The sequence below is a fragment of the Rissa tridactyla genome, chromosome 1 (assembly GCF_028500815.1).
Source record: "Rissa tridactyla isolate bRisTri1 chromosome 1, bRisTri1.patW.cur.20221130, whole genome shotgun sequence".
NCBI lineage: Eukaryota > Metazoa > Chordata > Aves > Charadriiformes > Laridae > Rissa > Rissa tridactyla.
In genome coordinates, this window is record NC_071466.1 from 204,037,116 (window position 1) to 204,061,230 (window position 24,115).

The window sequence follows — 24,115 nt, forward strand, 5'->3', positions numbered from 1 at the left end:
ACCACGAAGCTTTATGGGCCAGAGCCTTGCAACGGGCTTCAGTAAAACTCTAGGAAATCTGCAGAAGTTTTGCCAGAACAAAGAATTTGACATAAGCACCAAGGAAAGGACTCTGGGGTCCATAGCTGAGAGGGAGGAATATGCATCCAGTCACTACCTAGATGGGAGCTCCCTTGGTGTGTGAGCCAAACACAAACCAAAAACATTTGTATTTTTGGTAAGCACAGTCAAGCACAGACTCTGACTATGCCTCACAAGCATAGATGCCTTTAAAGGTCATAACGGTTGATTCCACTGTTACCTTCAGCTAATGCTTTTGTTAAACTGTTAGTAAATCCATGAAATAAAGTTCCATGGACATTCTTCCTTGATTTCATAGCATTAACACCAAATATCCCTGTAGCTGGTAACAGCATTTACTCCAGCAAAGGGCATACCGCTATAAAATATTCAAAGCATAGTTTTCATTGCGGCTGAAAGGCCTGAGTTCTCTCTGCTATTGCCAGGCGTTGCTGGGCAGTTCCCCAGCGTGACATTTGGGAGGACTCACAAAGGTGTGCCGACTGCTTTGCCTGCCGGAGGGCAGCAGGTCCGGACCCACGTCGCCAGCAGGAACCCCAGGTACCCCAGCAGTCCGAGGAGCAGCAAACTGCCGAGGGTGATGACGAACGGCACGTACCACGCTGATTCAGAGTAGAGGTTTTCCCTTTTTGTCACAACAGTGAAGCCAGGCTTTTAAAACAAGATAGGAAAAGTTCCTCAAGGCTGCATACTTGCAAGGTTACTGACACCAATGGCACCTTTCATCTGGCTGAACTTCTGCACTGAAGCACCTGGCCCAAGCTTGCCCTGGGGCTCTGCAGATGATAGGCAGAGGGAGATAGTGTCTGCTGGAGACAGTGATTCATCCCACATACCTGCCTGCTGACTGCTAAGGCAGCCCAGATGACTGAGATGGACCACCAAGCTCCTGGGGCAACCAAAGGCAGGTGAAATGGAGCCCACCCACGATGCAAAAGAGGTTCCAGATCATGTTTCAATGTCTTATATTAAAACAGGCATGCCATGGTGGGGTTTAAAAGCCTCAGGTTGCCTGAGAAGCTGCAAGTGCAGTGTTGGAGGGTGAGCAAGTTCAGGGAATACTGCCATTACGGAGATAATGGTTTCTTGTTACCTAAGGCAAAACTGGAAGTAGGTCATCTTCACTGCAGTGATCATTTGGCCCCCTTCGTAAGAGGAGTTGAACCCCAAGGAACTGGGTTATTGTATAAAAAGAAATGAAACTTGTTCCAGAAGGGAAAACAACACTTCCTGAGCAGTTGCTATCTCCCACATCCTCCCAAGTGCTAGGAGACATGTCTCTGAGCTGGCACGTCACTTAATGCTAGCAACTCATTCATTAAGGTCCCATCACGAAACTATCCTTGCACAGATCAGAAATTACTCATTTGCTCTACCTGAGTCATTACCTAGTGTGGTACTATTAGTTTTGATCATCTACTGGAGTTTGTATTTAATTTTCTTTAAGTCATTTGTACCCACATTGTGTATGAAGTTTAGTAGGGTATCTATTTCTTTCCTGTTTAAGGATACCTGTAAAATAACCTATTTGGGCTTGCAAAAAAACCAGTACCTCCACTCCCCAGATAATCTCAAGAGCACCACCACTGCTCCATCCTCACTGGGGCTGAAGTCACAAGTGACTTTTTGTGACAGGGCTTCTTTTCTACACCACCAGCCTTCCAGCACCTGATTCATCAAGTTGCTGCACTGAACATGTCAGGAGTAGTGATGGGAGAAGCTGCTGTAATGGAGATGCTCTTCTGGAAAATAGACTGAAAGTGGAAGACTGATATCTCTGGGGAGGCAGATTTAACACTGTGGTATGTGGTCACTGTTTGTGTTTGTGGTAAAGCACGGGAAAGAAATACAGAATAAGTTTTGTTATTCAGCTTAACTTTTCATTTCCACATCAAGTAAGGGGAGGAGAAGCCTATGAGAAAATCATTTATTCCTTCCCAACAGAGCATTAGATAATAACAGGGTTATTAATCAGTCTGCAAGTTTGGATTTAAGCATTTTTATAGGAAAGCATCCAGACTTGCATGTGCTCTTTGCAGGATTCCCTGGTTCTGGCTCAGTTACCGTAGCCCCAGCAGATCCAGACCATTTTACAGTGAATAGCTCTTTACGCCTTCACCAGCATGCTCAGATTTTCATTCCTGCATGCAAGTGGAAAAAAGGTAATGTGATCTGCAGGCAGGCAGAAAATGGATGGACTCTGGATGACGGAGAGATGGGGTAGCAAGGGATGAAGGCAGTGGCCAGCACATGGATGGGGACAAAGTGGTCTGTACCTTCAGGCTGTGCTGCTTCTTCAAGCAGGATGAGCTCTCCATATGTCCTGCACCAGCCTGATGGAAATCAGCTCCAAAATGAAACTGGTGAGCCAGAGCTTGCCTGGGATGGCTGTGCGGAGGAGTAGACTGTATTGCTGGGACACAGGCCCACAGCTCCGCAGCCTGTGCAAGGCCTGATCCCACCCTGGCTGCTGAAAGTTGTGTAGGCTTCCCAAGCTCAGCTATGAACCACTGTGTGGGCAGGAGCTCAGGAAAGACCATCCCACACCCCTGGATTTTCTGTCTGAAACCTCAGCAACACACCGAGGTATGCACAATCGCTTTAGTTCCTGACAGGCAGCTCGAAATTTTACATGATGGTGACCTCAGGGATGGAAAAAAGCCCCTTCTAAAAGTGATGAGGATTTCTTATTGTTGCCTATTTCAACTTCGGTAGCCACAGATTAACGTGTCCCACCACAAAAGAAGCACATTCGATTGCAAGACAGCTGGCAGAGTGAGTAGCTATGAATAAAAAAAGAGGTAGTGCAAAATGCATGAGGTAATTTTAAGGTTCCAAGCAAAGGTTAACCCCTGCTCTTTCTTTATTAATAAAGCTGCCAAAATCTTTAACTTTCCAGTTACATGATAATGGCAGCATGCCTGGTCCTTTGGCTACTTGCCCTTTTTGTTTTAGAAACTAAAATACAAAACATATGTTATGACTCTGTACCTGGGACCAATCCTTCATGACGCTGAGCACTTCAACGTCCTTTGGCTCTAATGTAAGAGCATGGGGCTCAGCACTCGCCAGGACCAGACCCACTGTAGGTGTTTGTTTTTCTTTTGCATACATCTACCCTCTTTTCTTCACTCCCATGGAGAGCAGCCCATGAAAGAACCACAGAAGTGGACATAAACTTACCGTTGTGGCAATGACAGTAGTTGGGTTTGGGATAACTCTAATGCTTAAAGTCACCGTTCCAGTATTAATTAGGTGTGTAGTTTTGTCCCTGGCAGATAGTAAATTGTCATCTGTTATATAGACATGCAGTCTGTAAATCCAGCTCGTATCAAGTCCGCTCTCATAGTCAAACCTTGACGCAAGAATCAGCCGAGATGTGTTAGAGCCAGCACTTGGTGAAAAGATGAAATGATTGTTCACGTTGCCTGCAAGCAGTAGCAAAAAACCAAAATAATGTCCAAAAAAAAAGGAACACATTAAGTAAATGGCTGGAACAAGCAAAAAGATCAGTTTCTGTTGACAACTTGTTATGGATCACTACGCTCCTGTGCAGTGAAATATTGATAAGAACAGCTCCTTGATCTTCCTGATATCATACAAAATCAGATCAAACAATATAGTCATAAAAGCATTAAAATATGGAATAAGACCCTCTGTGGGGACACAGATGAGAGGAGGCTGTGGAAACACTTCAGAGTCACAGGGCACACAAGAGGTCACCGAATGACCTGTCCTTACAGCCTGGGGAGCACCCAGCAGCACCCAGCCGAGGTGAGGACCCTACACTGTTGCAGGGCTCATTCCACTACTGGGCCACTTTAAGCCACATGGACACAACCAGTGTCTCCAGAGGCCCCTGCAGCCCCTCTCCATGGTGTGTCCCTGTGCCCAGAGGCAGAGGCCTTTGAACACACCCCCCTAGAAGACAGCTAATGACTCAGGGGATGTTAATTGCCTCTGTCTGCACTGTGGAGGCCGAAAGGAGAGTTGGCCCCTCAGGCTTCCATTTTCTGTCTGGGTATCTGGAAATCTGCTAGTGGCCTGGGCTGCAGGTAGATGAGCTCCAGCTCTCAGGCTCTGAGCAGACCACACCTAGGAGAGATCAGAGCCATGAAAAGGCACCAGATGTGCTTTAGTTTTGCTCTTGTTGCAGTTTAGTTGCCCCATAGAGCTCCAGAAATTGAAGTGACCTGGGAATGTGGTGCTTGGCACAGACCAAAATCATGCCAGCAACCAAACTTAATGCTTCAGCAGTGTGGGCCAACACTGGATCTGTGGCCAGGCCCTGACTTACTGATACAAATGCAGCCTTCGTATGAGCTCGTATGTAAATACCACTGCTGCAGAGCTCCTCTGCTGCATTAAGAGGCTAGAATAGGACAGAGGGTCTCTTTTTTGATGCTCACAGCTTTTTTCTGGCACCTGCACAATCTGCTGTCTCCTTCTCAGCAGTCACCTCAGCAACGAAAAAAGAAATTGCCCCAAGAGAGTGCCTTCCCTTTTTTGTGAAGCTGAATGTCATCCCATACCACAGCAGTTCTCCAAGTGGATGCAGTTGATTATTAGGTCCAAACACACGTTCTTAAAATGGGGGTTTAACGCATACAGCATGGACCAAGGACATGGAGATTTGCTTAGTTGTTTTGAACAGCGTACTTGCATCTAAAGGTGAGTTATACAGAGTAACAGAACCCACCATCATTTATCAAGATTTACTCAGCTATGACTGGAAGTGAAATTTAACCCCGCATATCATTCCAGCTCATTCTTCCAAAATCCTTGTCAATTATGCAATTAATTGCCAATTAATTAACATGGTAGGCAATCCAGTCTTGCAAGAGAACGGTTCTAGGTGGTAGCACTAGTAGCCAACTTGTGGAGAGACATCTCTTTTGGTAAGCAGCAAAGTAATAATGTGCAAAACTTGTGGATAGCAACTAGCTCTCCATAAGAAGTAGCACATAAACTGTGCAAGACTTTTATTTACAAATCAGAGCAAACCATCAGCATTCATGAATTTTTGCACTGCTCCCAGCTCACACACCATGGCTCAGTACCTTCATTAATAAAGTAACGGAAAGACCTGGGATCAGAATCACGATCTTGACATTCAATCCTGAAGCCATTAATATTGGTCCCAACAGCTAAGCTGACTGGGATTTGAAATGAATAGAAATTGGGTGAACAAACTGGTTCTTCATCATTCACTTCCAAAACATTGACAGTTACCTGAAAGAAAAGAACAATAGCAAGCTGAAGAATTTTATAATAGCCAGCTGAAGAATTTAGAAGCCAGAATTTTATTAACTTCACAAGCTGTTTGACTTTGCCCATTTTGCTGTTTTGATCAACAGCAGCTGAAAAACAAAGAACCTCCCTTCCAATCTAGTTTCCACCAGAAAATGTCTGTGATCAGTTGACCTTCACTTCTTGTTGTGATCAGCACTTTTTCGGGAACAGGTTCTTTAACCCAAACTATCTTCCAAAATCGCAATGGTTTTGAGCTGTAGTGTTTGACTATTTGAATTACCTGAAGTGTGTCATAGTAAGAATGAGAAATAATAATAGTACCAGGTATTCATTAAACTTCTTTTCAAAAATTGCTTCACAGTCATTAGTTAGACTTCTTAGCATATTTAATAGTAATTCAGAGCATGATCCATGGAAGGAAGGAAGGAAGACTCCTCATAGACTGACTCTTCCAAGTGACAGAGAAATGCTGGTAATGGCCTTCTGCATGGCTGGGAGCACCCCAGGTTGTGCCAGATGTGCTTAATGTCAGCTGGGGGTAGCTGGCTGAGAGAATAAGGTTACCATTCTCAAAGCTCTTTCCTCTAATGTCTGTGGGTCTTTAACAGGCAACAGATAAACTTGTCATCATTAAAAGCTCTTGATGCTAAATTTTCCTTAATCATCACCTTGGAATATTACAGGTGATAAAGAGATAAAGTACTTAGCAACTCCATGGGTGGTGCTTGGCTGGAATAGAAAGCAGGCCTAGTACCTGTATTCCTCCCAACAGATGTGCAAAAATCAAATGTAAGGTAGTCATGAGGGAGAAGATGTGAAAAGGAGTAAAAAGGAGTCTGTATGTGAAGGACCCTGAGATTCTTTGAAAGAAGTGACTATACCTTTGTAGACATACCACTTATATTTTTTTTTCTGAATAAAATAGGTCTGGGCAGCAAACTTGGGCACAACCCTACTGTTTAATGTTATCATGGTCCCTGGCATGCTCTTGGCTAATGCCACATAGCACCATTGGGGACAAAACTAGATCACAGTCAGGGGAAGGCACGTGTAAGTGTCCCAGTAGGCCATGTGGGCACAGCTGTACTGGGTGGGCCCTCTGAGATTACCCCAAGAGGATGCCCAAGCCCTCATCCCATCCCCAAGGTATGCAGCACATCCTCTCTGTCCCACAGCATGAAAACACACTCTGACGGGCTGCAACACGATTCTTACGTTACTTTGAGCATTTTGCAGTGAAAAATCATCACATAAAAAATCAAAAGTATGTTTGAGGGCCAAGGGGCACTACACAAGATCCAAAAAGGATTTGGCACTAAGCATGGCTAAAATTACGTTGTGATACCTAGCCTCAAGACCCTTCCCTTTTTCTATTTTCCAGTACATATGTAGCAGTAAATAATATCTTAAATTGTCTAGGGCACAGAAAACAATTTCACTGCTTGCGTAAAATAAGAAAAAAAGACTGAGAAAAAAAAACCCCACAGAGTTAAAAATATAAAAATATTACTTTAATCCTTTTCATAAGAAACAAAGCAAGACTAAATGAACACCACCTCTTTCATCTGACTGATATACAGCTCTGTGCAAGGGCAGACTTGCCTTTTACAGACCAAAGTGCTTTGCCCAGTGTCTTACCGTTCTTGTCAGGAGGAAGAGACAAAAACAAAGATAAAGGGGGAGGAGTGGAGTGGATTTACTCACAGATGCTGTTGCAGTCTTCTCTTGGTCTGAGGCCTGTACTGTGAGAATGTGTTTCTGAGTTGTTTCATAGTCTAATCTAGCTAAAATCTTCATATCTCCTTTGGTTGGGCTGATCCAGAAAATATTTGCGTAATCCCTGGTGCCTCCTCCAGCTACAATGGAATAAGTGATGACAGTGGGTGGCCAGTCCTTGTCTCTGGCATTCACTCTTCCAATGCTGGATCCAACTGAGAGATAGAAGATCCATATTTCATTAACATTTTAAAGGAAAAGGAAGTACAGAGTAGTTGTTCCAACCAAAACTTGATGAAACTGAACTAAAGGTTTGTTTTAGAATTTTTCACCCCAAAAAAGTAAAGCAAAGGTGTGGGAAATACAATTCACCATGCTGTGCTATGGCTCCCCTGTGCATGAGCTCGCCTGCAGCAATAAATACCAAAACATGAGGAGCCTGTAGAGAACCGCAACAGAAGTGCTCTGGCAGTGAGGGCCACCCCGAGCCCTGCACCGACAAGCACAAAATCCTGCCGTGCAGCATCCCGAGCACTGGCTTGTGGAGGAACAAGGCTTGAAAAGCAATTGCTGCTGTTCCTTCTGAGGTGTTTGAAAAGTGGTTTGAATTGCCTTTGTGCTGAGCATTTATGAAGGAAACTACAAATGGCAGTACTGTAAACTGTGAGAACGGAGATGGGACTGTGCACGCCCGCCTCTGCAGACATTGATTCAACGCTAAGTGGATCCACATGACGTGGGGATACACAGGATGAATAGTCCACATGCACAGAGTAACACAGAAAGAGGATGTAAATGAAAGGTTGGTTTTTTTTTTCCTTTCCTGACCCTGTGAACTCTGGCCCTACTGCAAACTGTTGGCTCCTGTTTGGTACAGCAATAGCAAGTACCCTGTGAATGTCAACTCAGACCAAAACAAAAGACAGTCTGAGTCAGAAAAACATTATTTCTCTTGATAGTCTCAGTATCCAGCAAAGCTCTGTGGCTGACACACAGAGCTTTACACACATATCCATGTCACAGATGGGTTTCAAGTGTTATATTGCTAAGATACACGTCAGTGGTATGAGGAGACACACACAGAATAGGAAATGCTCCAAAATTCACCTTATCGTGCCCACTGGGAAACAGCATAGAAAGCCAAGCTCCATCCATGCACCATAGAAATAAAAGTTGGGCAAGAACCACAGGCTGCCGAGCAATGCAAGGTGCTGGTATGAACACCTGAAGGCGGGGGTCCTCTGGTTGCCTAGCGGCAGTCCTGTGCCTCCTCATCCGCCCTTAGCCTTCCTTGCTTTCCTGGCAGTGTGACTCTGCGGGAGCCAGGGCTGACAGGGCTCCTCTGCCAGGCAGAACCCCCTGGGAGCCCGGCCCCGCTGCCCCAGCCTCCCCAGTCTCTCCAGCTCCTTCACAGGCCATGCATCCCCACACCAGCCGCAGCTTTGCTATACTCAGCAGTGACTGATGACAGCTTCTCCACAGGGCAGGCAAGAGTGATTTTTTGCAGACCTGTGGACCTTCCTTCTGTGACCACAGAAGGAAGAAAACAGAGAGCTGAGGATGCGGGCTGAAAATCTGGGCTTGTTCCTTTGTCCATGGGAAGGGAGAGGAGGTTGTGGGTAGGACGACGAGGCTGCATAAAGCATGCCTTTTCCTCCTCACCACCCCCTGCCTCCTGGTTTAGGCAAATGGACACAGAAGCACCATAGAGCTCACAGGTCTGCTGACAATAGCCACAGCTGCCTTTGTCTGTGCTTCAAGCCATATATAATTTCATTAACTCAAGCAGGTACTAGATTATCTGGCTGCTAAATCTCCTGGATTTTCATGGGACATGGGAGATTCACCGTGTCCCACTCAGATGCAGTGATGCAGTTGGATGTCCTCCTTGGTGATGTGGCCATTGGGGCAGGTTTGTGAGTAACAGCAGCCTGTGGCAGTATTGGACATGCTGGAGGACAGGGCTGCTATACAGAAGGGCCCATCAGGCTGGAGCTACAGGCCAACAGGACTCATGGAGCTCAGCACAGACAAATGGTAAGTCCTGCACCTGGGTCAGAAGAAGCTCATGCATCAGTGCAGGCTGAGACTGACTGAGCAGGCAGTGGCTCTGCAGGAATGGACCCCAGGCCCTGCTGGGCAAGTTCTACATGAGCCACCAGGGAACCCTTGAGGGAACGGAGACTGCATACCATGTGTTACCAGCACACTGTGGGAAGTGAGTAATTCACTCTGCTCAGCACTCATAAAGCTACCTGTGAGCAGTTTGGGGGACCAGGCACAAGAGAGATGCTAAAAAACTGGAGAAAGGCTGGGAAGGGTTGAGCAGAGGATGCAAGAGGAGAGGCTGGTGGCGCTGTGTTTGTTCGGGCTGGAGAAGGGAAGGCAAAGCGGAGATTTAATTGCTGCGCTCCACTACCTAAAGGGCAATAATACAGAAGACCAAGACACACTCTTCTTAGAGGAGGACGGTGAAAGGACAACAGAGAACAGACACAAGCCGCAAAATAGAAAATTCCATCTCGGTACAAGGTACAATTATCTGGAATTAAGCTTGCTCAGCTGGAACAAGGTCTCGGAGAGGTGGTGGAGTCTCCATCCTTGGAGATTTTCAAAATGCAACAGGATGAGGCCCTGAGCAACCTGATCTACCTTTGAAACCAGCATCGCTTTCATCACAAGTTGGACTTGAGACCTTCAGAAGTCCCTTACACCTTCAATTTTCCTGTGACCCTAGGAAGTTCAGAATGAGGGTCAGCATGTATCTAACATACCTCTCAATTTTTTCTCAGCCAAGAGAATAAAGCCAGTAAGTGAGGTCTTGGGGCAGATGGCCTGTGTTTGATACATCAGGTCACATGATGGAGAGGCTGAAGCTAGGAAAGATGCCATTCTCGTGGCAACTCCTCTGCACACTGAGCAGCACAGCACAGAGCTGGCTGGCAGTCACACCCAGCAAATGAGGATTACCAAGGAGACAAGATGCTGTGGCCCTGCTCTGCAAATTCATGAGATGCAGGACTCACCAGAGGACAGGAAGGGTGCTGAGGTAGGAGTCAAGCATGTGAAGAGTTTCAACAAATTCCGTTTTAAGGCCACATTTGCGGCTGCTGGTCCTGGGCTGTTGCAGGAATGGGACCCTGACTCTGGGCATGAGGACCTGCTCTGGCTGCCATCTCACTGAGCGAAGTCTCCCCACCTGAGCACTCCCATCCCACCCCATCTCCAGGGCACCCAGTGCAGCTGAGGTCATTTGGATGTAAGGGGACAGTGGGGTGGCTATCCTGCACCATGCCTGAGTCGAGGGAGTCCTCACTCATCTGTGTTAGTCTATAGTGGTTTCTTTGCACCATCGTGGTCCCTCCAAAAGGCTAATTTAGCAAGAGCAGAAAGACAGTCTAAAACAAGACATCTGAGTTCAGTTCCTGGCTCTGTCACACACTTCTTGTGCAATCGCTGAATTTGTCTGTGTCTCAGTTTCCATCTGTACAATTGGAGTTGTTGCCAGTTTTGTCTATTTAAGGGTAGTAGGTGGTTGCATGGTGAGACCCTGGTTGAACTGGAAGTTTGAGCCATTCTCCTCGTTCAAATATATGAAAATGCATTTGGAGCAAAAAGGTACTTACCAACATGACAACATTCTTTCTGTCATGTGGGCGCTACTTTACCTTTAGTGATTTCTGGAACATTAAATTCATATGATAAATCACTGAAGACAGGAAAAAATTCATTCACTGGTTTTATCCTGATGTAAATGTGGATGATATCTGGAAATATAACAGAAGATTAAATCATAGTTAAGTATGGCTGTGAAATTTTCTCATGCATATATTCAAAATACATATGGTATTCCTCTCTCCATGCTGTTACAGCACAGGAAAATACCAAAAGAAGTGTAAAAGGGATACTTGCTTGTGTAGTTAGGACAGGCAGTATCTTGCACCCTGACAGTCAAAGAATAAACTTCAACTCCTAGATTAGCTGGGTTTTCTAAATCAATACTTTCAGTCATCTAAATTAAAAAGAAACACAATTGTATTTATACTTCCTTACACAAAGTCACAATACTCATGATTGCAGTTACTTTTTTCAGCGTTCTCTAAGTGTGGTCTCCCCCTTGGACACACAGAACTGTCCTGAAGGAGTAGTATAGGCTATTAATCAATTACAGGATTGAATTCCAGGCTTTTTCTGCATGCTCACGCTCTGGTGTCTCTTGGAAATTCAAAACTCTTTCCTTCTGCCAAGAAAATTTCTTCCCCTTAAGTGCAGAACGTTTTATCATTTGGATCATAAGGTCTTGGCCTTTTACCTGGTTAATTCAAAGCTCATGTAATGAGGTGACTATTTACTTTGCCCTCTCTTGGCTCAACAAGAATCTGCTATTGCTAAATAGTAATAGTTACTCATTGAGCTCACACCTCCAGACATGTATTAAAGGTATCAGGTTCAGCCACAAGTGTTTATCCAGGAACCAAGTTGTTACTAAATGGTGGCTCACACGGACTTAAATTCTAATCTCCTGAACTCTCTGGCTTTCTGTAGGAGTCTCATAAACTTTGGTGCAGCAGGACAAAAGCACAAGCATCCACTGTTGACTGTCTACAGGGAAATTCCTGGAGGAACAGGACACTTTAGATAGCCTGTTACATTACACGCACAAGGTGAACAAAGGGCTGACAACAATCACCTCCTGTGCAGCAATGAAAATGTTCTTAATGTTGGCAGATGAAGCAGCTAAGGGTGTGCTTATTGAGATTTATACCTCAGATCAAAAATTAAAGTACACCATACAAAATCATTTTACTCCTCCTGTAGCACTCTTGTCTTTTAGACAGAACATCTATTTTTGTTATGTTTCCTTTTTTCTCTAGTTATCCACAGTTCTTTTTAAAGCAACCACCATTGCACGTGTCCAGCAACTGGTGGGGGTTCTGGCCAATGCAAATATGCCTGCAGCTATCAGCATAAGGAACCCATATTTTGACATGGAAAAATCACACAAGTGCAAATCCCACCACACTTCTGTGAAAATTTACCACTTAAAGTGGTTTTACAATTCTGACCAATGAAGCTGGGAAGTAGTTACTGAGTGTGTGATTTCTCAAGTATTTCAATTCTTCATGGTGAATAGCAAGGATCTTCCACAGTCTGTCATGAAAAAATGAGTACGAAATGTCATCAAATTTCTTTGTTTATCCATATCAAAGTCGATGCTTCACACTCCCTAGAAAAGGATTTTTTTTTCAATCATATCTAACACATTTATTTAAAACTGGAGAAAACAGTTCTCTGTTCAACAAATTCTGTAGAATCCATAGAAAGCATCCTATCAAAGGGTAGTTCACATCCAGTCAAAACAGTCATTCTCCATATCATACCCACTGTGACATGAATTACAGTAACTCTTTTTGTCTTCTACAGACAATGAATTCAAAGAACTTATAATATTTCATAAGTTGACTTCTGAAATGAGACAATCTAACATAAAGCCTCAAACGACTGACCACAAGTCTTCCAGACACAGTGGACTCCAGAGCGAAGTTATTGCTTCCAAGACCAGATAATCCAGTGAAACTAAATTGATTGTTTGCTGGATCAACATCAATATCTTTACAGTAATTTCTAAGATCAAGAAGAAATGACCCAGCAGTCATATTTTCATTTGCCTCTTTCCTGTTTAAAACAAACACATATCCCATCAGAGCACTTATATTTCTCCTCTTGAACTTGTCATATATTACATGCCAAAACATTGACTTTCATTTATTTTCTAAGTGAAATCCTAGACCTAAATAGGGGACAGTTGATGAAGCAAACCAGAATGTGATCCATATGCTGGGGTGGACAATGGGCGGAACATACACGTTTAGACAGATCCAAACCATAAACCTGGAACTCAGCTAAACTTCAGAGGCTGTCACAAGATCTTAATGTTCAAGATTAGTTCAATTAATAATTAGCATTTTAAAACATTTCTAAAACACTCATTTCTTCAGTATGTTGTAATGTTCTCCTGATGAGAAGCTCGTTCTTTTCTCCTTAACTAATAGTTGGACCATTCTGCTGTTTGTGACACTGGGATTTCTGACCCTGCTGTTGATAGTGAGGGTCTCTCTGATACACATGATGGAATTGTGGGCAGAGGATGTAAAATTTTTTTTTTCAATCGAGAGAATTAAATACAAAAAATGAAGAACCAACTGTTCTACAACTTGTTCCCTTGTGCAATGCTGATAAAACTAGTTCTTTATTTGATCGCATTTTTCCCCCTGAAGATTTTTGTGTCCTTCAGATCAAAATTTAAGCTCACTAGATAACAAAAGACTGTTGTGATAGTCATGGATGTTGTAACTAAGCAGAGCTCTGAAGAACTGGATTCTCTTCCTGCCAGTACATATAAGTATGTGGTTTAAATGCAAGACATTTCTATTAGATAGTAAGCAAGTAATTCAAACAGATACCCACTAACTGGGAATTTCTCATTGCATAGGTTCTTGGCCTGAGATGCTGTATTTTTATCTGCAGGACCATCAAACTCCCAGAAGTGTACCTGAAGAACTGCAATATGCAACGTGGTGTACCCTGAAAGATCAGAGCCCAGGCACATCAAAACACACACTTCAGATGGACAATTTTAACTTCAGTCTTTCTATGACACACTTCATCTGTAAAATTGAGTTAATTTTATGTTCTCATCTGCAAATATAAACTACCTGATCATCACAAAGGTCTCAGAGCACTCAAAGCCATAGCAAAGTCCATGACTAAGCTACTATGCACAGAGGACACTTTTAACAGGAGGTGATCTGCGTTCTGAAGACCTTACAGACTGCGTTAGACAAAAACCATGCAGGTCACTCCAGAACTGACTGGCAAGCTTTCCCCGGTGAATGATTCCCCACAGTTTAGCATAAAGTAAGAAAGGAGGAGCCTAGATCTGTATGGGTAATTTGTATGGGAAAAGCAACTCTATAACACATGGCAGCTCTATGGTAACTGTATAAACATAGGGCTTAGGTATCTGAAGGAAAGATAAATAAAGTATCTGACTATACACAGATATTTTTAGCCCAAATTTCCAGTTTGAACATGTCAGGAAATTGAATTTCGTGCCCTATGACACTTACAGTGAACACTAACCTTTCGAGGCTTAAAGATAAACATCCATTTGAACCTTTAGCTGTAGGTCTGGGGACCCTAACTGATGTGCTCTAGACTGCACGCTGGTCTGGGGCAACAAGGCAGTCCTAAGGCAATGAAGAGCCTCAGTACCTGAAGGTAGAAGGATTGCATTCTGGTGGGTTGTCATTGATGTCCTCAATAATGATTGTGATCTCCATTTCGCTGGCATGACCGCCCCAGTCCTCCACCCGGAGTATCACTGAAATGTTAGGATGGAGCTGCAGTGGTTGGGCATCTCGGTCGATTCTCCCAGTCACCTGCAGCACTCCAGTCGCTGGGCAGAAAGCAGCCAGAAGTTAGATGCTCACCATGGAGGGAATTAACAAACACTTGTTGTGTACATGCAAGGGAACAGGGTAGCACAGCAGACAGGTAGCAGAATAAAAAGTATTGTGCAAATCATGGCTAGTTTAGTTATTTTCTTTTAAATTATACAAAACGGCTCTGAAAGTTCTGTGTAAGACTTCAATGAATAGATAGATACCCATTGCTCAAAAATACACCATAGGTGGCCTCAGCAGAGGGCTTGGAAAGCAGTTAGATTTCCCTTATGTTCTCAAAGAGCTAGTGCAAGTCAGAGTTGAGTGCACTCCCAGAGCATCAAGGACAATAAGCTGCTAATGCCTGTGCTGCCCTTGCTCTCTGGCTAGTAAGGCCGCTTCGCTTTCTACTGCAATCATTCAAGCATCCTTCAGCAGCTCTAAATCTACTCGCACATCAACAGAGCTGCTCTTAGCTGTGACAGATTGTGTCAATTGCTCCGGTCAGCCATTCACTTAATTTTTTTTTTTCACTTCTGTTAGCCTCTGTTCGAAAAGAGAAGGTTTTTATGGCACAGCACAATACTATTCCCAGAGAACAAAGGAGGTAAGGGAATGTCTATATATCCTCTCCCTCTTGGAGTGTAATTGAGGGGGAGAGTGGCAACACCTGGCCAAAGGGCATAGGGAATCCAAAGCATTTAAGGATCATCCTGACCCCCCACAGCACTGTGTTGTGTGGCATCTCTTACAGCTGAGATAAGCAGTTCTAACGCAATAGCAAATGAGGAGCAAAGCAGTCACTGAATGCCAGCCCTGGAGCAAAATCCTCAGGACACTGGTGTATGAACCCCAGAAAGCACAAGTCCTATCTCGGACCAGCATGAGAAAGAGGACTCTTTTGGATCGCCTTGCCTGAGGAAAGTCATGAATTGAGCAATGAAGCTGAGGTGCAGATTTGCTGTGTACCTCAATGCCAGAGCAGGTTTTGGGCGGGAGAGAAGACATTATGGTCTAACTACGTGCAGCTGTTTCAAGAGCCCCAGAAGGGTCAGTGCAGTCCTCAGAGATTAAAAAGAAGGCAGCTAATCCTGCTTCCACCCAAGAGACCATCACTCTCCAGCCATAAGTCAATATTTGTCAAGAAGTCACCTTTGGTCTACTTTCTTCAAGATACGTTTCTGAATCTTGGTCAGCTGACCAAAGAATTTGACCCTAATAATGTACTGAGCATTTCCTATTGCTAGGCGTAGCCACAAAATAAAGTCAGTCAATTTAAACCTAAGGCAAAAACATTTTCTCCAAAGTAGCCACTCTCTTTTTTTGGGTGTCAGAAGGCACATTTTTGTTTGTCTTACATGGATTTATGGAGAAATATCTCTCAGAAGACTGGATGCTGTAGAAAAGTCTGCTGGGAGAGTCTTCATCATCAGGATCTTTAGCTGTTATATTGGCAACAATGGTGCCCGGGCTTTGCTCCTCTGGAATCCTGTAGATTCTTTGTTGTCTACAAGATAAAACAAAATTCAGCAAAGCATACATCTGTGTTTGCAAGGGGAGCTGACTACGGATTTAGCTGAGCAGCCAATTGTAGCAGCAGAGCCACGGCCACGCTGGGCTCGGAGATGGCTGTTTGCATGTCAGGGTAAATATCCCAGTGGCTGGTTCTGCCAGCTGGACATGTAGCCATAGATGAAGTGGTATGTGGTCATAAAGCATGACACAGCCATGCAAAAAAGTGCCCTTCTCCTGCAGCTTTTTCACAGTAAAAACAATTTGACTTTCACAGAATCATGGAAGCTGAAGATGGAAGGGGCTGTTAAGTCATGCAGTCCATCTCCCTACATAGCCACCAGCTTGTAAAGACACTTGCTTTAATTCCTTCATTTTGCAAGAGAAAAACAAAAATAGAAGCAGTAATGTAATTAATCATCTTTGGAATGATGTAATTAATCATCTTTGGAATGAATGCTGGAGGGTTTGGGGCACAAGAGTATTAGTAAAAAGCTGAGTTGCCCCTGCAGTAGGTGGAGGCAGGGAGGAGCACTCCTGTGGGTGCCCACCAGATGAACATGCTCCAATCTCCCAGCAACATCTGTCTGTCTGATTCATTTTACATAGAGAAAATGGTTCTTTACTGCTGCTCTTTGCTATGTCAGTGGTCTCAAAATTGCCCTGAATTAGTGAGTTTTATAGCTCAGATATAGTCTGGCCAGCAATTGTGCAGGATTGCTTACAACGGTTGCAGTTGTTTGTTCACATGGGTACTCAGATATGCAATTATGGTGCTTGAACCACATGCAAAAGCACGCATGGGCAAGCACACAAAAATTGTGCAAGGAATTTACAAAGGCTGATTTATACTACCAAAACACACAGAAACATCTCCTGCTTCTAGATATCAAAGGGAGTTGAAGGTGCTGAAGAATTCAGAAAAGCATTAGGAGTGTGTTTCAAGACTGAATAATTTTTGCACATTTTAAACTTCCTATGCCACCACTTAGCTAATCAACTAGTCTATAGTTCCCGATATAGGAAAGCAGGAGCCCTTCGCTCTCCTCTGAAAATCGACATCATGGGGCACTTAGCAATTGGAGCAGAGAACTGCAGAGACAGAACAGAAGATCCCACGCATCCAGGTCTCCACTTGCAATTTTAAGAATGGTTAAGAAGACACAGTATCTATGACTGTTTTGTCATCTCATATGGAAAGAGGAAAGTATACAGGATAAAAATCACATAGGGTTTTCCCAGTAAAAACACCTAACTTACAGCCAGAAGCAAACAAGAAGTTAGTGAATGCTGCGGAGTCAGTGTATTTATTAAGTTTCTGTCTCACACTTGGCACTGGATCTTTTCCTTCCTTGTTCTCCTGTTGCTTCCAGAGTCACTTAGAAACAAAACAAATAGCAACAGATCTCCTTCACTGCTACCAAAAATGCCACCCCAAAATGCCTCTCTGATCACTGAGGAGTACAGGAGGGACAGTTCTAACTGGTTTTGGCTCAAAGTAGGGAACTCCCTATGCCCACAGGGACCACAACTCCCACCTCTCTGTGCACAGCAAACTCACCACAGAGCCCCCTCCACATCCCCTACCCCTACCTGCACCCTGCACAGGCTGTTGTCCTGTCCCCACCAGATGTCTCAGGAAGAAGCAGGACATTATCTAACACATCCTCGTAGCACCGAGTACCACCGAGTACTAGCACAGCTGGGGAGGAGCTGTGGGCCGCTTCCTACGCAGCTATGTCTGGACTGTGTCCTGTTGTCCATCTGTCTGCCACCTGCCAGTGGATTTTTACAGGATGGTTCAAGCAGACGTTTTAGACACTGCAGTATAATTGCGAAGGAAGCATATGTTTGTTTTCTTGTCTTCTCCTTTGTTTTCCTGACTCCACAAGTTTTCCATTGATTTTAACAGCCAGAATTTCGAAAGGCTGAATGCCAATGTAGTGTTGTGAACACCAAAACCAGATGTGCTTGCATATACTATGGAAACAATTAAAAAGACACTTTGAAACTCTGTTCTTGACAGCTTTGATCAGGAAAAAATAAAGATTTGCTAACTCATCGAGTTTCCCCCTCTCCCATCCCAGCACTAATTATTATAGTGTCAGAAAGTACATAGCCCCAGCATGCAGCCCACATTTTTGCAGGGGAGAGGCCATACATGTGCGTACTGAGGACAGATCATGAAAAGTAATTTAATCTAAAGTTCATTACAAACTGAGCTGCTCTTTTTGGTCTGTAGGATCTAAAAGGGAGAAGATTCAAATAAATACCAGGCCTTATTTGTGCCATGTGAGAACTGAGTCTTAGACCTTAGGTGTTACAGGTGCTCAAGTCACCGCAGCTTTCACTAATTTGAACAAATAGATAAATAATTAAAAGAGCTTCTTTAGCATTCCAGACATAAGGATAAATAAACAGAAATGGCAACATCTGGAGGAAATAATCAGTCTAGAACACAACGTGCCAATGTCGGCACTGGAAAGAGGATTCCTCTGGCTTGTAGCAGTAGAGTAATGTGGAGTGAGCTGTTAACCTTATTGATTATCGCAGACATAATGTTCAAGTATTAAATAAGTAGCAACAAAAAATCCATGTCTTTCTAATATTTCATTCTTTTGTTTCTTCAGATTCTCCACCACTTCACCCAGCAAGGTTCAGATCCTCAACCTCAGAGCAGGAGCCATGCATTGCTCTGGATCCACAAAGCACCCAGAAGATTGCTCCAGACAAGTGGCTGGAAATCTCTTGGCATGGCCCAGGCGCTACACTGTCTTCTCCTTCGCACAGATGGCAGGAGAGCAGCCACCATAAATATTCTCAGCAGGGACCTTGTGGAGCCTCAGGATCAGGAGACATAAAGAGAGTGACTTGAATCCAATCAGTGGCTTATGCAAGTGACAAAGATAAATCTACAACAGAATCAGATCGACTGTAGTAATTGTCGAGCTTCTGCTTCAGAAACAATCGTCCATCGTGCTTTCTACCACAAAACAGCCTGCTGGTGGCACATGTATATTCTTTCCCATTTTTCCAAATTTTCAACAACATTCCTGATTCCAACTAAAACTCCATTAGTATTCAAAAGCTATTTCTGACTTGTGTGTTATGACACAATTTCCTGCTTATGACACAGTAAGAGATGGAAATGTTTCAAATATCACCGGGATCATTTACAAGTGTAAGCGTCTGGGAAGAAGAGGAAGACAGATCAAAAGTGAGACCTTCTTATGTCTAGACATTTCTGCATGAATAAACATCATTATGGTGAAATGAACATCTGCATGAAGGGTAAAGTCTATATGATTGTGTTCACACAGGGTAAAATTCATCTCCCTGCCTGAACTTGTCCAAAGGTCTTTGCAGAGGTTTAACCTCTCTAAATGCTAACAAATACAACAAGCTTGTTTGGCTGCTCTTAGCATAAAGGCATAGCCTGGAAAACTTGAAACTATTATGAATATAAATAAGAATAAAAGAGGGAAATCAGGGCAAAGCTTTCCAGTAAAAGAACAGGAATCATAACAAAATGAAAATACTGTTTTTGGTAGTATTTTGTTGTTACATTTACTCGCCCTTATGTTACACCCTCCCTTGGTGCCCAAGAAATAAAGCTGGGAAAACATCTAAATTTTGAGTACAATGGAAGTTTTTCACTCACGTGGTAAAGTAAGGTCTTTCATCATTGATGTTAATTATATTTATATTCACTGTTTTTGTTGAGTTGAGTCCATCTGGATCTGTCACTGTTATATTTAAAAAGTAACTGTTAAATAAGAAAACAAAACAAGAATCGTTCTTGGTTATGTAGGAAAACATTTCTCTGCCTACCATAAGCTAATAGACCACATGAATAAAATACATTCTCACCAATGTGGATCTTTCTCATAATCAAATACTTTTGTGGAAAAAATGGCCCCACTTTCCAAGACTAGGAATGGCACTGATTCAGGGAGCAGCGTATACTGAAATGAAGAGAGCAAGGAATTAGTTTTTCTATCTTTAAATATCTCTCCATTCATTCCTTGCCTTGTAGAACAGGCCAAGTTATAGTACAGCGTTTGCCTCAAACTTTGAGGCATAATGAAACATGCTGACATACAGATGCCAGCACAAGCCCTGATCATCTGAGCTGGAGCAGCTCAAACTTGGTCGTACGTGCCTTGCTTGCCAGCCAGTGGAGAGTCACAGACGCTGAACTACATTAAAGTCCACATTATTCTCTATCTCTGTGAACTCCAGGTCTGCAATGAGAATTTAATGTAGAGGCCAGCAAGGAGAGCCACAGCGCAGCAGGCAAAAATCAGCTTCGTGGTGGCAGCAGAGTACATGCACAAAGGAGGGGAGAGAGAAGAAGGGGTGAGGCTGGATTTGGGGGGCATAAGAGCTGCGGAGGAGGCAATGAAGTTCGAGGGTCCAGATGATGGGAGAGGGCAAGGAGGGGACAGTGGACTTTCACGGCGTGCATGAGGGCGTGAGGCTGAAAGGTGTTCACAACTGCCCGATGTTAATGTGGCTGCTCAGTGGTGGGATGTAGCAGCAGCCGCTTTGTGCATTGCACGACACAAATGGGTACCACAGCAGTGCACGGGTGCGGGAGGAAGCTGAGCACCCTGGCACCCTACACAGTAGGGAGAAAGGCAGCACCATGATTCCCATGGCTGTTGGGTAGGTATCACACACCCGACATGTCCTCCCTGCTATCATCCACATGCCTCTGCCAGGCCATCACCAGTAAGCCCTCAAGGACATTTCCAATGCTAATAATACCTATGAAGTCTGAAGTATGCAACATCAGAGGGTCATGCACCATACGAGTAATCTGCCAAATCCACTTAGAATATCTGTCAAAGGGATGCAACTGCTCTAGTGTTACTTTTGGGGAAAAAAAGGCAGGAGGTACAGAGAGCTGAGTGAAACAACTTGCCTCCTGCAGTGCTAGATTTAATTGAAATTGCTTTAAAAAAACCAGCAAGGTGATCACAATTCTTTTAACAATCTTTTGCCAGTTGATCTTTCTAAAATCCCTCTCTGGATTATTATTTTACCTGTTGCCCAGCATCTCTGTATTTGCAGCTTCTTATTATGCTTCGTCAGGGGTTGGAAGGCATGTGGAACTCACTGCCGTTGCTTTCAGGAACAAAGCAGAGCTAAACCCTCAGGCCTCTGCTTCCGTCCTCACCAGCTCAGGTTTGGTGGTTTGACTGGGCAAAGCCTGAGGACGGACATCAAGATAATTGCCCTCTTGAAAAATGCTACACATTGAAGTAGCATCCTCAGGTTCAGTTCTTGAACTTGCTGTCTTTTATAAAGCCAAAGCCAATGAAGCAAAGCTATAAGACAATTCTTAGGTAAGTGCAGTTACTTTTCCCCTGTTTGCAAACAAACCTATCGCTTTCCAGAAATTTTTGTTGATACCAAGAGTACTTTCAGATCAGCTGAAAATTTTCCTAACTGAGGGTCACAGTTTGCCCTGGGATTGTCAAAAAGCTGAAATTCAGTTGCCTTGTAAGCGATTTTCTTTTTGTCTCATTTAAAAGAATTTGCATTGCAATACAGAAGGTTAAAAATTCAATTTAGTTTTAGTTACTGTCATCTACACGAAACATTTCGCAAGACATTTTTAAGAAAAAAAAGGGGCACAATTTCTACTGTATCTCTGATTAACTGTATCAAACCCTGCCTTCAATATGCTTTAATTTTGGAGGGCTGAGAACTCAAAACACAATTTGTGTCCAAACACTGAGACTGAGTTTTCTCAGTTTATTATTGAAAACACTTCTTTTTTCCTGACTAAACCTTTTCCTGTGTTCCTGATAAGGAAGGAAGCTGTTGAAAGATGCTGGCAATTAGCATTTCAGATACAGTGGATTATATCATCTCTGGGTTATTTTCTTTAATATAACTTACTTTGAGTTCAGCGTTTTCAGGATCAGCTGCATCAACTTGGTAAATGCGTTCCATGCGTGTTCCTTCCAAGACATAGATCGTTACAGCTGCAAGGATATAAGAGTACTCAGTGTTAATTGGGTAAGAATAAAGGACACGACAGCAAACATACTGATACACTGAAGCTGTCCGGACCTATTACTGCCTGCTGTGTCTTATCTCTTCAGAAGTGTAATTCCAAAATCATCACAGGAAGAATGCAAATACTCAAAAAATAAAAAGAAACCAATCGCATATCTGTAAACAGGCAAACATCACTGTGAGTTGCAATATGAATTGTGCCTTCAGGAGAAAGACTGATCTCTACATGCGGCTTATCTTGAGCTGCTCATAGGGTATGGAATAAAATGATGCATTTGGGCTACACCTGTGTCTTTCTTTACTATGCAGATGGGGAGAACATATCCCTGTGCTAGGTCCTCATCACCATCCCCTCCCTCTCCACCCCCTGCTCCCTGCCAGGAGAGCTCCGAGCCTTTCCTCTTAATTTCTGCTTTTGCTTTACGCCTGCGAGGTAAATAAATAGTGGATGGTCTGCGCTGACTTAAATTTTTGCATTATTAAGGGGGCTAATTCAGTGCAAGGTGTACTGGTTTCCATGTCGGGAATTCTCACAGCTGGGCCCATCCCGTACTGGACCACTGGCAAGAGACTGAGCTCTCCTTGGATATGGTGATTAACAGAACAACAGATCTTTAGATCACATTATTTGCTTTATGCCCTTTTGTGTCTGCTGGACCTGCTGTTTCTGCACTATTAATTTCCACTGTGACCCCTGCTGACTGCTGTTTCTCATCAGAGCAGTGGGAATCCCAGAGCAGCATAATGAGTTGTTCCCAGAGGACAACAATATGAATATAAAGTTTAATGAGAGGGAGATGCTTTTTCATAACCAGCGAATGCGCAATTAGTGTCTAATTGTAGCTGGTACTGTTAACTAAAGCCACACAGTTAGACAGATCAGACATCTGTGCTCACCAATTTATGGCAGCTCTAGCTGAGAGTTAAGCTGATGCAGTTATTTGTAACAAGCTCCCACGTAGAGTGTGTTTCATGCTGTGCCGATCCCCTGAAGTGTCACATTTAATTATTATTAGATTCCAGTAGCACCCATGATATGCAAGACACCAGCTATATACTCAGAAGATGACACAGCCTCTTCCCTAGGGGAAGCTAATTTGCTTTACAAACTAAGCATTGTATGGAAGCAGGAAAGTCAACATGCTTCGGAGGCATCAGTGAAGCGGGATGAATTTGAGCGGGCCTGGGCTGGACCCGTCCTGGCAGACAAGCCCTGGCCTCTGCGGCAGGCAGAGGTCAGGGCTGCAGCCAGGCCGCACAGCTGACCGTTCCACGGGCTGCGAGTCACAGCCTGCGTAGCCCTGCTGCGAGTCCACATCTGGGGGGGTCAGCAGCCAGCTCTGCGTACCTACCACAAACAGCTTCACAGTTTGATATTTTCAGACAGAAAAAAAAAAATTAATATTGAATCATTGAATGCTCTTCTGTACAGTGCTGTTAGAATATCAAGACTTCAAACGGGCTCTCAGTACCTCATGAAATAATAAGAGCATATTTTTTGCTCACTACCTGAACTGTTCTGTCTGTGTGTGAACACATAATAAATACATCACTATATTCTGTCACCTCATGGTACAGTTTTTCCAGGTTCCTCTTATTAGTAAATAAACAAGATAAGATTGCTCGGAGAGTAAGGCAATTCTTTCCTGTCCTTTTTATTGAGACCGTTGTCACTCGTATTAGGTACTGCATGGCATGCAAAGCCTGCACTGATGACAGCGGGGTCCAGACACTCCAGACTTATTCCTGAGGCTGTTGCATACTCCTCCCTGTTGTACCTTTGCCCGTGTCTGAAAGTAAACCTGGTTAACAGCATCTGTCCCACGCAGGACACAGAACTCTGCCTATTTCTATTTGCATCACCAGAGATCACAATCTCTGAGATCTTACTCTTCAAACTGATTTTCCACTTAATTTCTCATGTGCAGGTGCAAAGGCAACATACAGGTGTAAAACATTGGCAGAGCAATGATTTTATCATTATCCCTCAGAAATGCTTTCACATGCACAATATACACTTATTTAAATTTATCTTGCTTCTCCAAATCAGTCCAGGTTTCAACAAATTACTGAAACAT

At 43.6% G+C, this 24,115-nt stretch overlaps 1 protein-coding gene across 1 annotated transcript in view; it reads right to left on the minus strand.

The window, feature by feature from the left end:
* The window catches only part of CDHR3 (cadherin related family member 3), a 41,860-nt gene that overhangs the window by 6,482 nt on the left and 11,263 nt on the right, over window positions 1–24,115 (minus strand). The window contains exons 5-16 of the mRNA XM_054202497.1: window positions 21,918–22,003; window positions 19,878–19,972; window positions 19,669–19,773; window positions 15,854–16,002; window positions 14,326–14,509; window positions 12,558–12,726; window positions 10,963–11,062; window positions 10,719–10,817; window positions 7,039–7,265; window positions 5,142–5,313; window positions 3,265–3,509; window positions 551–732 (exon numbers count right to left, since the gene is read on the minus strand). Coding sequence (XP_054058472.1) covers window positions 551–732; window positions 3,265–3,509; window positions 5,142–5,313; window positions 7,039–7,265; window positions 10,719–10,817; window positions 10,963–11,062; window positions 12,558–12,726; window positions 14,326–14,509; window positions 15,854–16,002; window positions 19,669–19,773; window positions 19,878–19,972; window positions 21,918–22,003 — 1,813 coding nt within the window. The remainder of the gene's footprint in view (window positions 1–550; window positions 733–3,264; window positions 3,510–5,141; window positions 5,314–7,038; window positions 7,266–10,718; window positions 10,818–10,962; window positions 11,063–12,557; window positions 12,727–14,325; window positions 14,510–15,853; window positions 16,003–19,668; window positions 19,774–19,877; window positions 19,973–21,917; window positions 22,004–24,115) is intronic.